The sequence below is a fragment of the Lygodium microphyllum genome, chromosome 11 (assembly GCF_053477565.2).
Source record: "Lygodium microphyllum isolate KBCC chromosome 11, Lygodium_microphyllum_v1.1.10, whole genome shotgun sequence".
Lineage (NCBI taxonomy): Eukaryota > Viridiplantae > Streptophyta > Polypodiopsida > Schizaeales > Lygodiaceae > Lygodium > Lygodium microphyllum.
The window spans coordinates 155710079-155726565 of NC_141145.1; the positions used below are offsets into that span (position 1 = coordinate 155710079).

Consider the following 16487-nt stretch of genomic DNA (forward strand, 5'->3'; position numbering starts at 1 on the left):
ACCCATTGCCAGCCCTGTCAGCTTGTTGCTTGCTTCCCCAGCCACATTAGCACTAGATGGAGGAATTGCAGCCTGCATTTTCTGCTCTACAGGCTGCATTTTCAGCTGCCGGGACTGCTGACTTCATCATCATCTTCATCATCTGATTGAGATTGGGCTGCATTTCAGCTTTCAGCCTGCAAACTGCATTGGTGGATTGCTGCACTTGGATCGGTTCTTGAGGATGACGCTCTTCAATAATCTCCCTTAGCCTGCTCCCCTGAGAGAGTGGCTGTTGGACAGCATTAGCTCTTGAGATCCCTCATTGTAATATATTCATAAGTATCCATTTATTCTCTATGGTTTTGTGTTTTTGCCATTCTTGGTCGTTATACACGTTTGTGTGTTCTCTCTGCAATGCTACCATTTCCTTACATAGTATCAAAGCAGAGGTTGCTCTTGAGCTATAAACATCCTGGATCTTCTGTGAGCAAGCAAAGATTTGTAAGGGCGACATGGTCTAACTTCTAGCATCTTAGATTCCTACATTATTATTTTCCCTCTTCGGTTGCACAATTCTTGTTTGGGAGGGAACTCTATATACTTCTCCTATCCAACCCTCACATTTTAGATCTAACTATTGCAACTATAGTGTGTTATGGCTTTCTCACCTTAGGTCGATTCCTTGACTAGTGGGTGTAGAAACCATAGTTATTAGGTACGAAAGGTATGATATGGTATAGTACAATAAAATACATTACTAAATGGTACCTTAAGATTTTATATGGTACGAAAAAGTATTCAACTTGAATTTTTAAAAACTACAAATGATAGAACACATGTTGAAAGTCAAAATAGCAATGCTACTACAAAATAAGATGAACACATGAGGTTACAAGACAAAATTTGCATATGCTAGGCCTTGACTATCCTTATTGATGAGGTTACCATCATCATCAAATGATGGTTCCCTAGATAATGTTTGTGTACGCAAGAAACGAATGTCATCATGAGGCATGGGATGAGAACTACTAGAGCCTCGCCTCACATATGTTTGCAAACCATTGAAACCACCCTTTGTTAGTGTTGGGAGGTACTAAATGACCATCCCCCTGCCACTACCCACCCGAACTCCTCACCCACGAGCATGTTGACTATGAGTGCCACAAATGTTAGCTGCCATGAGCTCTCTATAAGGTCGGCAAAGATCAACTCATCATCAACCTATTGATGCACACTTGGAAGAGTGTTGTTTGTCAACTTGAAGGTATCAACATTCACCTACACGATGCACACGAAGATTGTAAGTAGTAAATTGTAAAGTATAAAGTTGAAAAACAACTAGTTAAAACTTGACTTATCATTATAAATTTATGGATCATGATATTGGGAGTAAAGGCGCCTATGCTTACACCTGTACATTGTAGGTGGCGGACGCCCATCATCGTTACTTGATTCTTTATTCTTTCAGTGACTAATGAATAAGGGAAGGTCAGTCATGCATTGTGATTGTTGGAGTTCCCACATCTTGTGACTCTCTCTCTTGCTCTCCTGCTCCATCCTCCATAACTTGCTACTCTCTTGCTTCCGCTTGCTCGCGCTTCCACTCGGGCTTCTCCCTTCAACTAGTATTAGAGCTGAGATCGAGGAGCTTCCTCTGCCATTGCTTCAGCTTGGATTCAAATACCTACAACACTTCATTTAGGACAGCTTAAGCTTCCAAGGTAATCATTTGGCCTCTCCCGCTTCTTGGCTTGAACAAGGCTTTTTAGGACATTGTAGGGGCTTCAGCGAGCTCCCCTTGAGCTTCCATTGTGCCACATTTACTCCAATCGCAGCAGCAGCAAGAATTGCGCCTGCGGCTGCTGGCCCCATTTGTGATCTTGTTGACTACTCCTTGAGCTCTCGGACACTCTTGGATACATAGACAATCATCTTGGAGACTACCTGGCATTGGTATTTGACATTGGGCATTGATTCGAAGTTCATTCATATCTAGCCTTTGCTGAATACAGCAGCTATCTGCTGTATACAGTTCTGTGCAGTGGTTTTCTTCATTGTTTGGAGGTCATACAAGCTTCTCTTGATGCCTATTTGATGCCGGATCATTGGTAGATGCTTGGGAAATGACTTGAGATGTTTTGTAGCTTATATTGAGCTCATTTAGCTCAAACTTCAAAGGTTATTTCACTGTTGTAATAAATAGGACAGCAAGCCATTTATCAGGGAAACCCTATGCTTATTGCTACTTGATGCTATTTGGGTACTCATAGGGATGTATTGATGCTTAGCATTGAGCTACATTCTCGGATATGCTCTTGAGAGCTCTTGAGCTTTGATTTTGATCTTGGGGGCATTCATCTTGGTTGTGGTTACATGCTGTGGTTGCTATGGTGATTGTTATATACGGCCTTGAAGATTTTCTTGGGTTTTATGCTCTCGGCTTATGCTTCATGTATCTTGGATGCTCGAATGTTATGTACATGATGTATTAAGCTTGTCTTGCTTAGTTGGCATTCAGTTTTGTTCCAGTGGGAGTCTCGACACTTGGATATTCGCATTAAGCTTTGGATTAATATAGTTGAGCTTGAGATTTTTCCATTGAGAAAGTGGGACTCAATATGTTTATGGTCTCTTGATGCTTCTTGGATGTAGTTATTCTTCAGTGGGCTGATTTGATTTATGCTTTGGTCCCGGCGCTTATTTTTGTTAGAGTGATGTTAGTGATGCGTATAACCTGCTTGGCTATGCATTGAGCTTCGTTATCCTTGCTCAATCAGTTGTGCATTTGGTAGTTCTCCTTTTTTACTCTTGAGGCCTACTACTTGCATGATGTCTATGGCCATCGGATGTATCTCTCCGTAACACATTGAGATTGTGATAGATCTTGGTACTGGCTGTATGCATCTTCACCACTAGCTACTCTTACATATCTCATTTGTTGCGGGATATACCTAGTAGTGTGAGCTTGGATTTTCTTGATTGATTTCTCACAATTGCTTGGATTCAATGCTGCATTTATTACATCAATGTTGTAATTTTAGGTTTATGCATTCTTTATGAGAGCTGATGCTTTGATCTAACAGTTCATTACTAACAGTTACTGGACAGTCCTACACTTTGGTGTTTTCTTCCGTTTAGACCTTGCCTTGGCTGTGATTTGGGGCTGATTTGCAGTCATTTACAGCAGCTTGTTTTCTAGTATTGTGCTTTCATTTGTTGACATGATGACTAGTGGATCAAATGGCAGTGCTATCTTTAACATTGACAAACTGGATGGTAGCAATTACAGCTACTAGAAGACATAGATATGGAAAGTTTCGGTACAAAAATTGCAGATTAAGTTATTGAGACATGAGAGTGTAAACCTCGAAGGCTTTGATGAAGAGGATTGGGATAAATTAAATGATATATGTAAATCTACAATCATTTTGTCATTCTTTAAGAAGGTATACTACAATGTTGTCTTAGTAAGGGCACAATGCATGGTAGTTATGGGAGAAGATCCATAATGTCTATGATAAGCAAAGCCTTGTCTCTTAGATGTATTAGCTAAAGCAATCCATGGACCTTTGTATGAAGGAGGAGGCTTTCATGTCCGCCCACTTAAATGAGTTTGATTCTATTTTCAGCCACTTGTCTTTGCAGGGGATTGACTTTAAGGAGAATCTTTCACGATTGTTCTTGTTGGTTACATTACTTGAATCATGGGACACATTCCGTACTGCAATGTATGCAAATATGCCCACTGATAGATTGAAATTGCAGGATGTAGAGGGTGCATTATTGAATGAAGAAATTAACAGAAAGAATGTTGATGCTTCTTGTGGCTCTCATGCTTTGATAGGCAGAGGCAATAAGGATGCTAAGAGCAGTATTGACCACCGTAGGAGAGATTCTCAGAAGTCTCATTCTCAGTGACGTGGATAGTTTCGCAGTAAGTTCCGTGGCCGTAAGTCCACATTGACTTGTGATGATTGTGGGAAGCTAGGTCATCTTCAGCCACAGTGCCATAAAATGCGTGATAAGAAGTGCAAGGAAAAGGGAAAGGGCAATGTGGAGGAAAAGAATAATGATCGCAACATTGTCCCCAGTAAGTCCAACATCAAGATTGAAGAGATTAATATAGTTGGGATGATGATTATATACTTAATGTTTCACAGTTGACTAATGCCTCATTTGCTTATGCTCAGTATTGGTTGATTGATTCAGGGGCTTCATTTCATATTATTCCTCATCGAGAGTGGTTCTACTTCTATCGTAGCAATAAAAGGATTTGTTAGATTGGGTAATTACTTGGCATTGGATATTCTTGGTATCAGAGATGTATGGCTGCAGTTTGCTTTAGGCAGCAGCATCTTGACTTTGCATGATATATATCATGTTCTAGCTTTAACCAAAAGTCTTATTTCTACTGGTCAATTGGATGATACAAGTTACTTTTTATCTTTTGGTGATTCCTCATGGAAGATTACCTGTGGGAATCTTGTCCTTGCATGAGGTGCCAACTCTGGTACTCTTTATCCTTTACTTGTATCTGGGTTTATTGACCATGTTTTGGTCGTGTTAATAGTACCACATGTATCGTTATGGCATTGTTGCCTTGGGTACATGTCATTAGAGGGAATGAAAATGTTGATCCGTTTGCAGTATCTCCCGTCCCTTCACTATAAATGTGTTGACTCTTGTGATCATTATCTCTATAGTAGGAAGAGACGCAGTTGGCATAAGAAGTTTGGCATTATGCGCATGGGTGAGCCTCTCGCTCTTGTTCATTCTAATGTTTATGTCTGTCTCGTCAGGTGGCGCAAAGTATTTTGTTACTTGCGTTCATGATTATTGACATAAGGTCTAGGCATATTCCATCAAGAAGAAATCAAATGTATTGGTTATGTTTCAGTGTTGCCTTACGCTTGTTGACAACAAGTCTGGGTTTAGATTGAAATGTCTATGATTTGGCAATAGGAATGAGTATGTATCTAATGCCTTTGAACAATTTTATGATAAAAAGAGCATTAAGCATTAGTTGACTACCTTGTACACCCCATCTAAGAATGGTATGGTTGAGTACATGAATATGTAGATTCAGGAGAGAGTTTGTAGAATGCTAAGCTAGACAGGCTTATTACAACATTTTTGGGCTGAGGTAGTTACTACTACCATACATTTGATTAATAGATCCCTATGTATTGCTATTGACTATCAGGTTATAGAGGAGGTATGGTTTTGAAAACCTCAATCATATGCTCATTTGGATATCTTTGGTTGTGAGACTTTTTGCCATGTTCCCAAGCCTCAAGGACAAGCACAATAAGCTGGATCCTAAGTCAATGAATTGCTTCTTTTTTGGTTATGGAGATGCAGGTGAGATGGGCTATCGCCTATGGGATCCATAGGCTCGGAAGGTTAACCATAGCCATGATGTTGTTTTTCTGTGAAGAGAAAATGCATAGGTAGCTTGAGTAGGTAGCTCATGCACGTAGGGTGATGTTTCAGGAGAGGTCTCTTGCTCACGTACAACTAACTAGACAACTTGCAATTGATGCTCCAGGGGCCCATGACCATAATGTTAGACAGGATATACAAGCCCCATAGCCTACTTTGAGACGTTCTACTTGAGATAGATGTCCTCTTGAGAGGTTTGAGCTCTCCATGGACTATGCTATGGTGATAGATGTTGGTGAGTCTCTTACTTATGATGAGGTTATGCATAGAGGTGATAGTGACTCTTGGGAGAGGACCATATTGTCATAGTATGACTCGCTGTGGGAAAATCATAGTAGGATTTGGTTTCTTTGCCTTGTGGAAAGCGTGATTTGCCATACAAGTGGGTGTACAAGTTGAGAAGTATCCCTAGATGCCCCAAGCCGGTATATAAGGCCAAATTGGTTACTAAGGGTTTCAAGTAGGAGCACGGTGTTGACTTTGATGAGGTCTTTTATCATGCAGTCAAAATGACTACCCTATGCTTAGTACTGGCTTTGGTCGCTCAATTAGATTTGGACCTTTATCAAATGGATGTAAAGATGGCTTTTTTATATGGGGACTTCCATGATGAGATTTATATGCAACAGCCTAAGGGCTTTGAGGCAAAATGCAAGGAATACCTAGTGTGAGAGTTGAGAAAGAGTCTTTATGGCCTCACATAGGCACCTGGGGAATGATACCACAAGTTTGATGCTTTTATGCATTCACAAGGATATACCTGCAAAATGATATGGATCCGTGTTTAGACATGAAGAAGGCCCGTGATGGCAATCTTATCATGTGGTTCCTAGTTGCTTCACTAATATGCATGGTGGCGAGTCTTCGGTGTCTCGTAATAATGGCTCTGATCCGATTGTGGTGCAGTCTGCTTGGACGTGGTCTTGGTAGATGGGGTCGTTGTGCTTGATGAAGGGAAATGACTTTATCCAATGTGACTCCACGGCGTGGCATGTAAGATGTTTGGCGGGATGGCTCGGCCAATAGTGTCAGTAGGGTCGGGTCTACGGAAAATGTCTATCACTGCTCTCTGTGTGGGTCCCTTTGGATGCATTGGCCTCTTGTCTCGTAGTAGTGTTGTGCGGCATCTCTAGAGCTCTAGAAGAAAAAGGCCTAGGCATCAATGGTCCTCGTACTCCATGACATGATGAAGGGGTCCAAAACCATCATGGAAGAGGCAGTAGTACCATGCTCATATGTCATAGTATACTGTACATTTGCATATGTAGTGCTCCTCCGTCTCTGGCTCTCGACCACAAAGCTGGCAAGTCCTATTCTCTACTAGGCTATTTGTCCATTTGCTTGTCTCCGTCTAAAGTCTATGTGAGGAGGTGCGAATTTGTCCAATAGCAGCTCGTATGCTATGGGAGAGATGGGTGTCCATATATGCTGGCCGAATAGTGAAGCCATCATAAGAGAGACAATAATTGGCTCTTGCAGAACTCCATCCTCGATCCTAGAGGGAGTGGTGGGTAGATTTATGTCCTTGCTGTCTCAATTCTCAAGATATCGGCTTTGAACACCTGATGAGAGAAAGTGTAGGGCAGTCAAGGCTATAATCAAAAGGTGGAAAAAGGCAGTCAATATCCAAACCATATAGGCTCATCCAAATAGCCATTTGTGAAAACCAACAGTTCTTGCCTCTTGTTGCTAGTTGTCTAGATGAAGTTAGTGTCAATTTGGAGTATCTATGATGTGGAAGCTCCCATAGTCTGTGCCAAAAGGTCATTGCTTTGAAGAGTGCCTTCGTAACTATAGTTGTTGCCCCTAGCTTTGCTATGATAATGGGATGTGGGATGGAGGACTTACTCCTTATCATACATGCTATTGTCATGATCAATGGCCTTTCCATGCTATCCCAACCATTATAATAATCCCTCTATGCTCTAGTTTGATCAGTGAGTGGGCTAAGATGCCTGTGGTACAAGTTGCAACCCCATACCTCTGCTTCATATAGTAGTATAGGTGTGACTAGGGTGTCAAATAACCATAGTTTGGTGCGGGGTCGTGGAACTGTATGTGAGCGGATTGTCTCTTGAGTGCCCCTAGTGCTACATATACTCATGCCAGACGTGCCTTCTAATGCCCCTCTGAATGAAAAACGTGGGTTAGAAAAGGCGACTCCTAGGTGGATATATTCCCTCACATGCTCCACTATGTCTCCTCCAAATGTGAAGTGGTACATAGATCTAGTCACCCATGTTGTTGAAGTATTGAAAACCATGGTTTTGGTCTTTCCAAGATTCACTGTGAGGGCTTTATCTCTACAGAAGATGTGCAAAGCATCTAGGTGGCATTGCAATCCCTTCGGTGAATCTAGAATGAGACAATATCATCTACATACAATAATATTGGTATTAGCACCCCTGCTAGGTTGGCTCCGGCTCATCCTCGGTCAATGTAATCAGACACTTTATCTATGTATAGACCAAACAATGTGGGTGAAAGCGGATATCCTTGTTTCACCCCTATGGTATTGTCAATTCTCTCTGATAGCCCCCCAGGTGTCCGTACATGACCTATCACTGTCTCATATAAGGCGTAGATAACCCATCATATACCCTCTGGTACTCCAATATCCTACAATCTTTGCATGATGCGTGTATGAGGCACTGTATCAAAAGCTTTGCAAAAGTCTATAAAGCAGCAATAGATTCTCTTGGACCCTCCTCAATAATGGCTCTAAGTGTGAGAATATGGTCTAGCGTGGTATATCCTTGTCTGAAACTTGCTTGTCCTTGTGCTCTTTTGCCTTGCATTTCAGCCCACTCACTAAGTTCATGCTTCAATATAGATCCACATATCTTGGCTAAAGTATGACCAATCACAATAGTCCTGTAGTTGCTAGGGATCAGGGGATCACCACTCTTAAATAGTGGAATTATAGTATTGTGTGACCAACTCATAGGGATGCCTTTACATATTGCTCTATTGAACATATGTGCTATTATGAGTGCTAGAATGTCACAAGCATGTGAGAAATGTTCTACCACTAGTCCATCCTCACCTTGTGCCCTTCCATTTTGTAATCTATAAATTGCATCCCTAACCATTTTCTAGGTGAAGAAAAACCATTGTGTTGGCCTACTAGTCTTTGGGGGATGCATAGATGGCTGTCCTAGCAAGTCATATAGATGTCTCCCATAGTCAAGTCAAGCATCCAGTGATGTAATTTGTATGGGGGGTTGTCTTTCATGAAACATCTTCCATGCACTCTTGCTATCTCGTTCAAAAAATAGCTGATATATCTTTGCTTTTGCTTGCGCTAAGTAGTCTCGTTTCTTCTTTCGCACAAGGCGTTTGAAGAACGTCTTTGCTTGATGGTGTGACTGAGTGCCTAGATCCACTTCTCTCTACAAGCAAGCTCGGGTGACTACACTCATAATCATACGAGCTATTTAAGGGAGCAGTAGAGCGTGTGGGTCTACATCGGGGCAAGGTGTGTGGGATTGCATACATGCCTGATCCATGTATGGCCTTTGCTAAATCCCTTGTACATTCTTCCAACGATCTGCTCAAGTCCAATGCATGTAAACTAGTCTGTAGAAAACTACTGTAGATGTGTGAGGTGTCTTCTATAAAGTCGTATTTGAGATGTTTAGGGAGGCATGGTGTTTCATGTTTCATATGTCCACAAGAGAGCATGAATGTCAAAATAGCATGACTTGCTGCTATGTCGATTGGTCTCTTAGATACCTTAAAGTTTTGGATGTCTGGTATCAATGTTGGTGAGTCTATCAAGTAGTCCACAATACTTGCCCCTCCTTTGTGATTCCAACATGTCAAATTGTCAAATCTTGGCCATTGTGGCAAACCATTAAAGATGGCTAGTTTATATGCACTTCCCAAAGCCAATAGGTGTGTCCCATAGGTACTCACTTCTTTATCCTTGGTTCTCTTGCGTAGGACTATTTCATCTATGTCGATCTTTTTGAACATGGTATTATCATGCATATAAAAGTCACTTTGTCTATCTCTAGTGCATGCATTGAAATCTCCTACTAATAATATGTCCCCAATGCTAGTATATCTCATGATATTCTCGTAAAGTACACCAAAGGCAGATCCATCCCATGTGGCATAGGTAGAGTTTGTAGGAGGAAAGTAGCATATTGCAATGAATATATCCTATGGTCTTCTTGCATGTATCCTAATCCATTAGAATACATGCAAGAAGATCACGGGATATACTCATAGCAATTACCCATAAGTATCATGCATTATCATCTCTCTTCATCACTTGCACTATCCCTTTGAAGTCTTTCCGATATAGTATGGCCACACCTCCAGAACCCCTAGTGCTTTTTGGTTTTCGAGCTGTTGGATGAAATGCACTTTCCCACCTGTATCCCCACACGCCTGGTAATCGGCTACCTTTACATTGGTGTATTTCTCTGTACATTGCTATATCTATGTTTTGGAAGCTATCTTCAAAGTAACCACCATCCAAGCGTAGGGTTCAATTACGATTCCATATTGATATCTGAAGTGTTTCATAGACCTCGTAGTGTCATGAAGTCCTTTAGTTAGTGATGATGACTCATGCATCCCTATAAACAACCCATTTTCCCTCTTTGCGAGCCTCAAATACCTTGGGCAGGTGTTCTCTACGATGTGCTATCTGTGTCGGGGAAGGTCCTCATCCAAATAAATCTTCTCACCTTTGAGGGCTCTCCTCTTAGAAAGGAAGGCCTTTTTTTTTCTCTATGTCTCCAAAGTGAAGAATTAGAGCCTTGGACTTAGACCTCTTTAAGCACTGACTATTGGTACATCTGAAGCCCTGATTTTGTTGGCAAGTGTCTTAGCATATTCTTGTGGGCTACTATTCTCCTCCCATCCTGCTACTCATACATTTAATGAATTATAATATGAAACTTAAAAGGTTAGAGAGTTGAGCCTTGAATGATTCAAGAATAGAGAGAGAGAGAGGCTTGGGGGGGGGGAAGAGAGAGGCTTCATAAATCACGATCATTTAATAAATCATAATATGAAACTTAAAAGGTTGTGAAAGTAACAACTTTAGAAAGACAATGGATACCTCAATGATGGCTTGTCAAATGTGGTGGTAGATGAACATGCCCATTGTTTTCTTCCCCCTCTTGCCAGTGTCTATAGCTTGTAAAAGTATATCGATGATACTCCGTTTCTTACAGCCTTTTTATCCATTGGTATGAATGGAGCAACCATACTTTGTCTATGCAGTGCAAATAGGATTGAAGACTATCAATCCTCTCCTTCTCTTCATCAATCTTCTTGGTCCTCGTGTCATTGTAGGTGACACCAATCCATCCTTAAATGGACCTTCATTTGCAATGGATTTTACCATCTTCTTCCATTGCTCTTGTTGTAGGATATTGAATGCAAGATTGCACTTAATCACAGTGCATGTTATCTCAATTGAGGAGATTATTTGTGATACACCTCCCTCTCAACTATCTCCTACCTAGCATTTGAAGGACACATTTGCATGCACCCTCTTCAGATGCATTAGCCCTAAATACTTTCTTTGGCATTCCTGTCATGTATTCCCTCTTTTCTTATCCTTGGAGGCCATTATTCATGAGTTTTCGGAATGCCTATCTACTTGAGAGGGGGATCTCTTGGCTTATGCCACCCGAGTCTCCTCCATTTTCTTCAAGAAACTCTTCCAACTTATCTTAGAGGGGAGGTGGTAGACTACAACCATCTATCAATGGACATTCATGTTCCATGAGGAAGAGCCTTGGCCTTAATCCTCCATCCTTTTTGGCATGGGCCTCTAGGATCTTTAGGTTCTGTAGGCTGAAACTGGGGATTTTCAACTATGCCTTTTTGTTGGCATTTGCACATCTTGTCTAGCAAAGAGGTAGGGATAGTGTTGTCTCTCTAGAAGTCCATGATTAAAGACACCTGTTATTCTTGCTAGCATGGAGGTGGAGTTAGTGGTTTCCAGCTATAATACATGTGCTTTTGCCATTCTTCATCATGTTCTTGGTGCTACAAGCGGATTTGGACTCCTACTCTTTAGCCATTGGTTTGATGGTGTGATGGATTCCTTTCTCAGCTTCACCTCGTCAGATTGTTGCCATTGACACCCTTGCCACATTTTTATACTTTACAGGAGATCTTCCCACCGCTATTTTGGAGAAAAAACAAAAACAAAAAAAAAGGATAAAAAAAGGACCCATTCGTTTGGGAAAAAGAAGATGTTCATCACTTTTGTGATTGTGATAGGCCCTTGGTAGTCTACCTTGACACCCTTGTGATTGTGGTAGGCCCTTGGTAGTCTGCCTTCACACCCTTGGTTCGATGCCTTGGCCTCTTGGGGTGGGACACTTTGGGTACATGAGGGCAGAGTTATACCATCTCTCCTCCCTTAAACATTTTGGGCCTCAGAGGGCTTGCTGAACAAGCGAAATTAAAGGCGTCAATAAATATAATCATTATGTATTCCAGCCTAATTTAACTCCACAAAAGCAACCTCAAAAAGAATTATTTAGAGGAAAAGATATTCTATTTGGTGGTAGGATAAATGCCCAAAAATCTCCTATACGACATGTTATGGGTCTTCTTGCTCACTCTTATCATTCCCTTCTATACCAAAAATCTCCTATAAGACATGTTATGGGCTGTCTTGCTCACTCTTATCATTCCCTCACTTTCAGCTCCCTCTTTTCATCACCTTCCTTCATCATCTCTTCCTCTTTAGGTGGCTGCTGCCTCTGCCCTGGTGGGCACTGCCTGCAGTCAGCCTGCTTCTGCCAAATACTCGCTGCTGCTACCCTAACTGCCAAAGACTGCCGCCTTGTTTGGAGGAGCCATTGCCAGCCCTGTCAGCCTGTTGCTTGCTGTCCCAGCTACATCATCACTAGACAGAGGACCTGCTGCCTGCTTTTTCTGCTCTGCAGGCTGCATTTTCAGCTGCTAGGGCTGCTGACATCATCATCATCATCTTCATCATTTGATGAAGATTGGGCTGTGTTTCAGCCTGCAAGCCTGTGTTTTTCTGCCCCCAAGTCTTCACTGATGTCTTGCTGCTGAAGGATTTATTTTTGCTCCCTCCTTTGCTGCCCAGATCGTTGAGATTGGTGGATGGCTACATCCAGGTTTGGTTCTCAGAGGATACTCTCTGATGCTCTCCCCCAGCCTGCTCCCGCGAGAGAAAAAGGCTGTTGGACAGCCTGTGTTCCTTGAGCTCCCAATTGTATATCATTCATAATTACTTATTCATTCTCCGAGTTTCCAAGCTTTTGTCATGGTTAGCTGTTGTTATAGTGATGTCTGTGTTTTTTTCCTGCAAACCCTACCGTTTCCTGAAGGCCTCACCATCAATCTTGTTAGCATATTTGTCAATTTGTTCATTTGTCACTGAGGAAGCCTACACTCGCAATTATGTTTCACATTGTTGCAGATTTGTTCACAGCCTGTAGAAGATTCTGGTCGTGTTTCTCAGCAGTGGTATAGGAAATATTGTGGCTTTAACCTGTGTTGTGCATTGATTTTTCTATGAGGTCTGCAATCTGTTTCATCGTGATACCTGCCTTTCTGATATACACTCAACAGCCCAGTTCTTTGATTTTACTTTAGTGCATCATGCAGTCTGTCAAGCATTCAACTTCCATATTGTTCTTGGTTAGGACTAAGTAATCCAAAAATCCATTTTCAAATTGTGTGGGCTCCAAAGTGTTTAGGCAGTGCCGAGGACATCTAAGCCAAAAGTGATCCCCTTTCTGTCGAATTGTTGCTGTTTATTGAGATCTAGAGAGGATGTGTTGATTATACTGCCACCTCGCCTGTGGTTTTTGCCAGATGTTTTCTTTATTTTTCTGATTTAACAAGTAAGCTCATATCAGCTCAGTATAGGCTTAGGGAGTTGTTCATATGTACCTGCAGCAGATTGTGGTCTCTGAATCTTATTATGATATAATTCATTGCAGTTTGAATGTGGATGACATATTGGGAGCTCAGCCTAAGAAACGAGTGAGATTCTTTGTAAGGGCAACTGCCAAATAGTTTCAAATCAGACTTGAAAGGATGATGATGCTGGGAATTTCAGAAACATTAACTAGATTTTTCTTAAATATAGAGTGATCCAGTACGTTCAGGAGAGGTGATAGAGGGTTCCTTTCCTGGATGGCGACCCTTCCACAGAAGGAGATTTGGTGAGTTAAGGGTCTCATCAAGTTCATTTATTGAACTCATCTGAAACATTTTGGTTAGGGACTTTAAGTCTGACTTTGTCCTTCAAGGTTATTGCAGGGAAAGCAGTGAGAGATTTATGTTTGCAGGTGCATGACATTAATAAGCCAGTGAGAAGAATGGTGAGAAATGGTGATTCAGAGGCATATCTGGAGATTGAGGGAACACATCCAAAGCATCTGAAGCAGTTTGATGGTGATGGAGTGCAACACAATCACAGCCTTCAAGATGATGATATTAAGGTTAACTTTTCAGACCTGGTCCCTGAGAAAAGAAAAATCTTGATGGTAGTTAGTATGGTGTATCACTGGTTTCTCTTCAAATGGAAACAAGGGCTAACTGTTTTTTCTCAGTAAACACTGTTTAATTTTGGAGTAAAAAATGAGAAGGTTCTTTGTGTGAGGAAAACACCCATTGTATTACAATAAAAAGAAACCTCAAGCTCTGTAAGTGGAATATATGACGATTGTATCATGGTTGTAGCATGGAGTGTCTGAAAAAGGAATATTGGTGCATGTGCCGACTATGGAAGACTGCATTGCTGCAATTAATCTGTGAGATAACAGTGTGCACAGCATCATGTTGGAAAGGAAAAGGCCAAAAGGGGATCAAGGCAAGGCCATGTTAAGAAAACAGGTATGCTTTGATACCATGTCAAGAAATGACTGCTGTGGAAGCAAATCAGAGAGACAATAGGGTTTGCAGGGAGAAACACATTGTGTATACGGCAAACACAGAGAGTAAGGATCAATAGGACGGCCTGCTAGTCTCTAGGTGAGGAAATCCAACCCCGGATGGAGTACGTGGTGCAAAAACGCAGTGTTTGAGGTAGTAGGCGTGTGTTGGAGCGTCACCAATGCTAGGGAGATGTCAAACTATGAAAACCAGGTGGAGAGCAGTGTCTCTAGGTAGAGAGAGGTGATTTGGCAGCGAAAATGCAGGTGCTTGCTGATGCCAAATGGAGATGATGGTTGTGAGGTGGAGGAAGAGAACCTGTAGCCAAAAATGTAGGTACAATCCAATGCCAGATGGAGATGGTCGCCAATGGAGGAAGAGAATTTGCAGCCCAAAACGTAGCCTAGAAGGTGTGGAAGACAGGGCGTTTGGTGCAGGGAGAGATGACGACCATGAATTGCAATATCCTCTAGGTGGGGTGTGAGGCTTGAGCATTAGTGGATAGGAAGAGAGTGACAAAACATCACAAGGAATGAATGTGGGATAGATATGGGTGAAGTCAGTGCCATATATATATATATATATATATATATATATATATAGGCATAGACTGTCTAGAGTGTCGCCCATTGAAGTCTCTCGGGTGGTGCCCCAACTCTCTCAGAAGGCACCTAGAAATCCTTTTTGGGGTTGTAAACGGAAACTAAAAATAGAAATGGAGGGAAACGGTACTGATGAATGATATGGTTTCTCAATACCTCTAGGAGCTGAAAAGAGGAGTGAGAGAGAGAAGATCAATCCGGAAATCCTAGTATTCAACTTGTAAGGTAACCTATAGTGAAGAATAGTAGGCATGATGAGTTGATAGGACCCAAAACTCATTCTTGGGAGAGAAGCCACAAGCTCCATTACTCCATGTTGGAAGGTATATGTAGGCTTAGCCACCAAGCCATGCCTGAAACAATCAAAGTCCCGAACTAGGAAGAACTTGTAGATCTTAGATATCATTGGGAAGTAAGGGGAGGGGGAATCAATGGGTGAAATGGCATGGAGATGTCAACCACCCCAAGAAGGTAAAGGGTGTGTGAAGAACCACAAGATGAGTAGGGATCCCCTCTGAAGTTGAAGAAATGGGATTCCCCTTTGAAGAAGAAAGATGAGTCCCCTCAGGATCCCCTATTGAATTTTCCTTGGAGAGAGATAGGGAATCAAGGAAATCATTGATCATGGCCTCTGAAACATTGAAAGACCGAGGAAATGCTGCTAGCAGTGTCGAAGAAGGTATCTAAGGCTACAATGGAATGGAAGCTAGATAGCTCCCAAAGGTGATCTCTCGAATTTGAGTAGAGGAGGGAGTGGAAGGAGGGGTATCACACAGAATCTCCTTGATGCCCATATCAGAGTTGTCATTAATGGAGCAATCCAAGGGAGGAGAGGTAATAGGTAGCTCCTCTGGACCCATGGGTGAACAATAGTCACTGTCTCCCAGTGGAGTAGATTGTGGAGCTGAAGAAGAGGAAGGAGTCGAATAGTCTCTATCTCTCGAAGGAGCAGATTGACGAGAAAATGGTATCCAACAATCATTGTCTCTCGGTGGAACAAATTGTAGAACTGTAGGCTATGGCCGTGGAAGCCATTGTAATTGAAAATAGGTGGGGGAGAAACTTGTGCAGCGCATTACGACGGTCTCCAGGAGGTTGTGGCGCCTAATGATCCTCCTTTTGCTTGTAAGGATTTAGTGTACATCGGATGCGTCTTATTACCTTGAGCATAATACTTTGATAGCCAATGCAGAATGACGCTTGTGGCCCAGAAGGGAGATGTGGCATAAATGATACCGGGTGCTAGATGCATATACTCCGGTGCTGTGGGGAGCAAAGGTTGAAGTCCACAGTGTTTAGCGGTATGACCGTTCTTGCCGTAGTAGGAGCACCTACTGGATTGCCTATTAGGAGAAGCCATGGTATTGGAGTGTCAACCTCGAAAAAGGAGGGTGGGAGGCAGAAGAAGAGAAGTGTATCTCCCGATGAGCATAATACTTTGATAGCCAATGCAGAATGACGCTTGTGGCCCAGAAGGGAGATGTGGCATAAATGGTATCGGGTGCTAGATGTATATACTCCGGTGCTGTGGGGAGCAAAGATTGAAGTCCACAGTGTTTAGTGGTATGA

At 42.0% G+C, this 16487-nt stretch overlaps 1 protein-coding gene across 5 annotated transcripts in view; it reads left to right on the plus strand.

Annotated features, from left to right (window-relative positions):
• The window catches only part of LOC148029565 (uncharacterized), a 136507-nt gene that overhangs the window by 88551 nt on the left and 31469 nt on the right, over nucleotides 1-16487 (plus strand). For 4 of the 5 annotated variants that reach the window (XM_087688436.1, XM_087688433.1, XM_087688437.1 and 1 more), the window contains exons 8-10: nucleotides 13380-13434; nucleotides 13529-13604; nucleotides 13702-13883. In XM_087688436.1, the coding sequence (XP_087544562.1) occupies nucleotides 13380-13434; nucleotides 13529-13604; nucleotides 13702-13883 (313 nt within the window). The remainder of the gene's footprint in view (nucleotides 1-13379; nucleotides 13435-13528; nucleotides 13605-13701; nucleotides 13884-16487) is intronic. The other variant, XM_087688434.1, reaches the window with a different exon arrangement.